This window comes from Petromyzon marinus, unplaced genomic scaffold (assembly GCF_048934315.1).
Source record: "Petromyzon marinus isolate PM22_M1 ecotype Great Lakes invasive population unplaced genomic scaffold, UKy_Petmar_22M1.pri1.0 PM_G_Scaffold_223, whole genome shotgun sequence".
NCBI lineage: Eukaryota > Metazoa > Chordata > Hyperoartia > Petromyzontiformes > Petromyzontidae > Petromyzon > Petromyzon marinus.
The window spans coordinates 109,182-116,998 of NW_027422788.1; the positions used below are offsets into that span (position 1 = coordinate 109,182).

Genomic DNA, 7,817 nt, shown 5'->3' on the forward strand with positions numbered 1-7,817 from the left:
CTCTGTGGAGGAGGCTCGTGAAGGATGCTACTGGGCAGTTGGAGGCAGTCGCCCTCCAACAACAACGGAGGGCGGAGGAACGACGCTCAGAACAACGAGCGGAGCGCCGGGTGGCTAAAGCACAGCAGGTTGACACAGTAGGGGGCACAGGTGGTGCATCAGCCAGTCATCTCAGTCAGTCGACCCGTGGCACCTGGGTCTGTCCCGTGACCTCCTGCTAGCGGGCGTTCGACACTTCACGTGGCCTCAGGGTGCACATAGCCTGGCACAAGCGTCGTGGTGACGTCACCGCCACTTAGTGGCGAATGGCGGTTGTTGTTGTTGTTGTTGTTGTCTGAGTGTGTGTGTGTCAGTTTGTGTGTCAGTGTGTGTGTGTCAGTGTGTCAGTGTGTGTCTGAGTGACTGAGTGTCTGAGTGAGTGACTGTCTGAGTGAGTGACTGAGTGTCTGAGTACGTGTCTGAGTGACTGAGTGTCTAAGTGAGTGACTGAGTGACTGAGTGAGTGACTGAGTGTCTGAGTACGTGTCTGAGTGACTGAGTGTCTGAGTGACTGAGTGTCTGAGTGAGTGTCTGAGTGAGTGACTGAGTGAGTGACTGTCTGAGTGAGTGTCTGAGTAAGTGTCTGAGTGAGTGACTGAGTGAGTGACTGAGTGTCTGAGTGAGTTTCTGAGTGAGTGGCTGAGTGACTGAGTGAGTGACTGAGTGTCTGAGTGAGTGACTGAGTGTCTGACTGAGTGTCTGAGTGAGTGACTGAGTGAGTGACTGAGTGAGTGACTGAGTGTCCGAGCGAGTGAGCCACTCCCAACGCCCTCACCCGCTGCCCTGGAGTCTCCTCACCCTCCTCCTCACCACCCTACACCTCACCACCCAGCCCCTCCTCACCACCCTACACCTCACAACCCAGCCCCTCCTCACCACCCTACACCTCACCACCCAGCCCCTCCTCACCACCCTACACCTCACCACCCAGCCCCTCCTCACCACCCTACACCTCATCTCCTCCTCCTCCTCACCCTGCATCTCCCCTCCAGCTGGGGTATCTCAGCCATGATGTCGTCTATCTGCTTGAGAATCCGGCACTCCTCCATCCTCTTGAGACTCGCCACCCTCTCCTCCTCCGCCTCCTCCTCCTCCATCTCGTCGCCCGACTTGCAGTCGTCATCATCGGCTGCACTGCGTGATCTCCGTAGTCCCCTCCTCCTCCTCCTCCTCCTCGTCCTCTTCTTCTTCCTCCTCCTCCTCCTCGTCTTCCTCTCCTCCTCCTCGTTCTCCTCCTCGTTGTCCGCCACCTCCCCATCGTCTTGTGCTCTGTCAATGCTCGGCTGCAGGCGACTGACGCAAAACTTCAGCAACAGCCTGCGGACGCCCCCCGTAGACTCCACCACCTCCTCCTCCTCCTCGTCCCTCCGCTCCTTCACCTCGTTACCCTCCACCACCTCCTCCTCGTCCCTCCGCTCCTTCACCTCGTCACCCTCCACCACCTCCTCCGGCGATGAAGACGACGACGACGACGATGCGTCCGAGAACGACCAACAGCTGGACGACGATGACGACGCTCTCTGCTGCCGGTATTGTTGCTGAATTTGTTTCCGTCGCTGCTTCTCCAGGGCGCGACCCCGGCGCCTCCCGGTGGGCGGTGGCGGCGGCTCAGCCAGCGGCCGCGTCATCAGCGAGGAGAAGTGGAACGTCGCCCCACGCGGGGCCGAGCGCCGCTTGCCCGCGACCGCCGCCGCCGCCAGCGGCGGCGGAGGAGAAGGAGGCGGAGGAGGCTTAGGAGGCGGAGGAGCGCGGCAGGTAGAGGAGCCCGGGCAGGGATCGGGATTCGGTCCCGCCGGGCAATCCGCCGCCGCCGCCTCCCGCCGCTTGCTTAGCGACGACTGCCCGGTCAAAACCTCCTCCTCCTCTTCCTCCTCCGCCTTCATCGCCGCCTCGGCCTCCTCTTCCCCTCCTTCTCCTCTCGCTCCGCCTCCTCCTCCGCCCCTCCTGCTGCTCGCCCTCCTGCCCACGCCCTGCCACCAAAAGTCGAAGTGTCTCTTCCACGCCGCACGCGGTCCAAACGCGGCCTCCCTGCGTCTCTCCGCCTCCTCCTCCTCCGCCTCCTCCTAGCCCGCTGCCTCGTCAGCGCCAAGCGCCGGCCCCGACTCTCCGCCGCCGTCTCCGCGCTCCGGGGCGACCCTCGGGCCGATTCCCGGCGTCGGCGTCGTCCGGGCGCCGCCACTGCCGCCGCCGCCGCCACGGAAGCTCTCCTGGGGGGGCGCCGCCGCCGCCGGAGTCTCCCGGCAGCGGCGCCCCCCCTCGAGAGCCCGGAACGTCACGGGGCGACGAAGATGACGGTCGTGGCGGGGAGGCCCCGGCGCGGGCCCCGGCCCCCCAGCGTCGTCGTCGTGGAGCGGGCGAGCGACCTTGGAGGGCGCCGCGTGGGACTCGGCTCCTCCTCCTCCGGCGTCGTCCGCGGAGCGCTTGGGCACCCGGATGGGCCAGGAGGAGCGAGCCCTCACGGAGGGGGCGGCCGTGGCCATGGCCGGGGCCGGGGCCCGGGCCGGGGGAGGCCGTCTGGGAGGCCACTGGTGAGGGGGGAGGGCCGGAGGAGAGGGAGGAGACGCGGGATCAGATTCCAGCATTCAGCACGCAAACGTCCTGGTAGTGGTGGTGGTATTGGTGGTAGCGGTGGTGGTCAGTGATTGTAGTGATGTTGGTAATGGTGGTGGTGATGGTAGTGATTGTAGTGTACGGTAGTAGTGGTGGTGGTGGTATTGGTGGTAGTGATGGTAGTGTATGGTAGTAGTGGTGGTGGTGGTGGTGGAAGTGGCGGTAGAAGTGGTGGTGGTGATGGTGCTAGTGGCGGTGGTAGTAGTGGTGGTGTAATGGTGGTGGTAGTGTTGCTGGTAGTAGTGGTGGTAATGGTGGTGGTGGTGGTAGTGATGGTAGTGTATGGTAGTAGTGGTGGTAATGGTGGAAGTGGTGGAAGTGGTGGTGGTAATGGTGCTAGTGGTGGTGGTAGTAGTGGTGGTGTAATGGTGGTGGTAGTGTTGGTGGTAGTAGTGGTGGTAATGGTGGTGGTGTCCGGCAAAACAACCCCCTACCTCCTTGTGGTGCCGGACGGGCAACGCTGCCGTGGGCAGTGCCGGGGGGGAGGGCCAATTCGGATTGGCCTTTCCCCTCATGGCGTTTGTAACCACCACAGTGGCTAAGTGGGGGCTCTGGACAGGTGTGAGGGGCTGGTAACCCCTCCACCTCCAATTAATTACCGCTAAACCACGACCACAACATTTTATAAATAAGCTTGTGCCGGACGCCCCGGGGGGACAGGCGTCTATGACGTCTCCTGACCAAACCCCATTTGGCGGAGCCAGGAGACTGAATCCTTCCCCTCGGGGCTCCTCCAAAAACAACAAAAAACCACTACGTGTGGCCACGTGGAATGTTCGAACGCTCACTGCGGAGGAGAGGCTGCCACTCCTCTGTCAAAAGCTGGACCGGTACCGCCTGGATCTCTGTGGTAATAAGGAGGTCCTGTGGACCGGCTCTGGCTCCTGCCACCATGAGGGGTGGACAGTCCTCTACACGGGGCAGGAGACTGCCAAACAACAGGGTGTGGCTCTTTTTCTGAATAAAAGAATGAAGGGGTGTGGGAGCATGGTGATGAGGTGTGGGAAGCTGTAAGCCCCAGGCTACTTTGGGCTCGCCTTCCCATCAACCACAGGTGAGGAGTGGTGGTCATGGTAACTTATGCCCCCACCAAAGACGAACATCCGTGGAGGGATGGAAGCAAGGCCAATGAGTCAAATGCCTTCTATGACCTCCTGTCACAGGTGCTGGCTAAAGTGGCCCCTCGGGATAGAGTCATCTTGTTGGGTGACTTCAATGCCTGAGTTGGTCATGATGCTGGCACCTGGTCTGGAGTAATTGGAAGGCATCGGGCAGACCAGCTCAATAACAACGGCAGGAGGCTGCTTAATTTTTGTGCAGCCCATGGGCTTGTAATTACCAACACGCTGTTCCGGCATCGGCGCATCCACACCACATCATGGATGCATGCCGGGTCCAAGCAAGATCATCTGCTGGACTACATAGTGATGGAGCAGCGAATGCGGGCCCATGTCCTTGACACCAGGACCTACCGTGGAGCTGATCTGCCCACTGACCATCGACTTGTCATCTGTAAGATGCACCTGCAATTCTTCCACTCCGGTGGTGGGTGTACACCCAGGACCCCATTCAAACCCTTAGTGGCATGGTCTCAGCTAGCTGATGAAAGTTACAAACGAGAATTTCATCATCGCTTGCGGCTGGGATTGGCATTGTCCCCCACTCCTCTTGATGTCGAGGGGAAATGGGCGAGGTTTAGGACTGTAGCTCATGTAGCTGCAATGGCTGCTTTGGGTACACGGTCCAGACCTCCCCAGAGACCCTGGCTGACAGGAGGTGTTCAAGCCGGCTGAGAAAAATCGACAGGCCCACTCTCATCGGCTACAGCATCCCACGTCGGAGAATGAGGAGGCTTACCGCAGCCTTCGCTCGGAGGTTCGGAGAGCCGTGAGGCACTGCAAGAATGGGTGGTGGTCGCGGGTTGCTGAGGAGATGGAGTCTCCCTCAGTGGCCCACGATCACAAACCACTCTTTAATTCCATCAAAAAAGTAACCTGCAGCGCCACACCTATTACCATCATTAGGGGAAAGAACGGTGATCCAATATCCGACCCCCAGGAACAGGTTTGCAGATTTTCTGAGCATTCCTGAAGTCCTGGGGAAGGGGAAATCCCTCAGCCAGGAAAACAACGTGGGACAAAGTGGGGATGACCCTACTGAGGCTGCGGTGCCTCAAATATTGGAGGAAGTCACCCCCTGTGAGTGGCTGGCTGAGGTGCCATCCGTTGAGGACAGCAAGTTGCACAGTAGGGGGCACAGGTGGTGCATCAGCCAGTCGTCTCAGTCAGTCGACCTGTCGCATCTGGGTCTGCCCCGTGACCTCCTGCCAGCGGGCGTTCGACAATTCACGTGGCCTCAAGGTGCACATCGCCTGGCACAAGCGTCGTGGTGATGTCACCGCCACTTAGTGGCGAACTGCGGTTGTTGTTGTTGTTGATAGTGGAGCTGCTGGTAGTATATTTGGAGTGTGCGTGTCTCTGCCTCGTGGTTGCATGGATGTTTCTGGTTCCTCCGGTTTCCCCCCCTCCAGATTTAGAATTAACATCACGCATGTAAAATATTTAACTGCGATACATTTCCACACGATGAAGTCACTTTGTGTTGAGCTTTTATTCGTGATGGCCAGGTCGCTTGTGAAAAAAAGCTACATAGCTCAGTGGGTCTTACCTTGTACAATAAAATAGAAAAACTAGTTTATAGTTTAAGAGAGATGAGTTGGATCTGTCACGTGGGTTATTTAAAAAAAGAGGTCATTCATTTCATCAGGTTATGCGCACAGATTACAAAAACATTTGGAGGGGAAAAAAACATGCTGGCCGTTATGTGACTTCACCGAAAAAGCCAAAGAGTACGTTATGGTCAAGTTTTATTAAAACATTTTTTGTTTAGGATATTTGCTCTTAATGTGCTTACTTTCCCCCAGCACATTCACTGCATTGTCTTGGTGAATGCGAGGCATCGCGTGGTCATAACCCACCGGGATATTTTCCCCTTACGCGTCAAGAGATTGACATTCTCAATGGAAATCATTTCAGGTATTCACTGAAAGTGTCAGAGATGAATTTTCAGGATAAAACTGAACATTCGTGCTAAAGATTGGTGCCATATTGTACTATTATAATTGTGCAAAATGCAACCAGAACACAATTAGCACGGTTAGCTACGTACCGCTACAGTCTACATTATAGACTGTCAGTACACTCACTCAGCTTAATAACCAGGCTACATTCTACATTATAGACTGTCAGTACACTCACCATAATTAATAACCATTGCTACAGTCTACATTATAGACTGTAGTACACTCACCATACTTAATAACCAGGCTACAGTCTACATTATAGACTGTCAGTACACTCACCATACTTAATAACCATTACTAGTCTACATTATAGACTGTCAGTACACTCACCATACTTAATAACCATTACTACAGTCTACATTATAGACTGTCAGTAAACTCACCATACTTAATAACCAGGCTACAGTCTACATTATAGACTGTCAGTACACTCACTCAGGTTAATAACCATTACTAGTCTACATTATAGACTGTCAGTACACTCACTCAGCTTAATAACCATTGCTACAGTCTACATTATAGACTGTCAGTACACTCACTCAGGTCAATAACCATTACTAGTCTACATTATAGACTGTCAGTACACTCACTCAGCTTAATAACCATTGCTACAGTCTACATTATAGACTGTCAGTACACTCACTCAGGTTAATAACCATTACTACAGTCTACATTATAGACTGTCAGTACACTCACCATACTTAATAACCATTACTACAGTCAACATTATAGACTGTCAGTACACTCACCATACTTAATAACCAGGCTACAGTCTACATTATAGACTGTCAGTACACTCACCATACTTAATAACCAGGCTACAGTCTACATTATAGACTGTCAGTACACTCACCATACTTAATAACCAGGCTACAGTCTACATTATAGGCTGTCAGTACACTCACCATACTTAATAACCAGGCTACAGTCTACATTATAGACTGTCAGTACACTCACCATACTTAATAACCAGGCTACAGTCTACATTATAGACTGTCAGTACACTCACCATACTTAATAACCAGGCTACAGTCTACATTATAGACTGTCAGTACACTCACCATACTTAATAACCATTACTACAGTCTACATTATAGATTGTCAGTACACTCACCATACTTAATAACCATTACTACAGTCTACATTATAGACTGTCAGTACACTCACCAAACTTAATAACCATTACTACAGTCTGCATTATAGACTGTCAGTACACTCACCATACTTAATAACCATTACTACAGTCTACATTATAGACTGTCAGTACACTCACTCAGCTTAATAACCAGGCTACAGTCTACATTATAGACTGTCAGTACACTTACCATACTTAATAACCAGGCTACATTATTATTCACAAATTAAATCGTTTGTATTTTGTCAATGTCCATAGACTCAGCACCGCGCCCATTGACCCAACACTGCCCATAAATTTAACAGTGCATTTGTAAACTATCTGCGAATCACGGGCTGGACATTTGAGGCCACTTTTTACCTCACGTTTTCCCTCACGAGAGGCGATCTCGCACCCCTGGGGGGTCGTCATCGTCGTCAATTTCTGCTCCAAAATAAAAAAAATTCAAAACCGCACCTCACGACTTTCAAAACGGCGCCTGGCCGAGGGAAAGGAGTCACAAAACATTTGGCGGGAAAAAAAATCTCGCGTCACGTGGCTAGGGAGGAACCAAATCTGATTGGCTCCAAGGCGTAGCGAGGAGGGCGAGACGCCAAAATAATTTAGCGGGAAAAAAAAAATCTCATGTCACGTGGGTAGGAGGGAACCAAACCTGATTGGCTCCAAGGCGGGGGTGGGGAGGAGCCAAAAAAAATTTGGCGGGAAAAAACTCCCGCGTCACGTGGGTAGGTTTAGTTACTTGTAGGAACAACCACAAAGCACACAGATGTAGTTTTATATCACTCCCATTGTTTCCCTCCACGATGTCTCCTTTAAGCAATAAATTACTCGCGGGGTGAAAAGAAAACAGTCATCTCGACGAATACTGGCACATCTTATGCCCCTCACGAGGCAAACTATTCACAAATTACATCGTTTGTATTTTGTCAATGACCATAGCCTCAGCCCTGC

At 53.2% G+C, this 7,817-nt stretch overlaps 1 protein-coding gene across 1 annotated transcript; it reads right to left on the minus strand.

Moving 5' to 3' along the window:
- Window positions 1–992: 992 nt before the first annotated feature.
- Window positions 993–7,372, minus strand: LOC142913088 (uncharacterized). Its single transcript, XM_076060774.1, has 2 exons — window positions 7,227–7,372; window positions 993–2,564 (listed from the first exon to the last, which is right to left on the minus strand). The coding sequence occupies exon 2, from the start codon at window positions 1,920–1,922 to the stop codon at window positions 993–995; it is 930 nt and encodes a 309-aa protein (XP_075916889.1). The 5' UTR covers window positions 1,923–2,564; window positions 7,227–7,372.
- Between the last annotated feature and the right edge of the window lie 445 nt (window positions 7,373–7,817).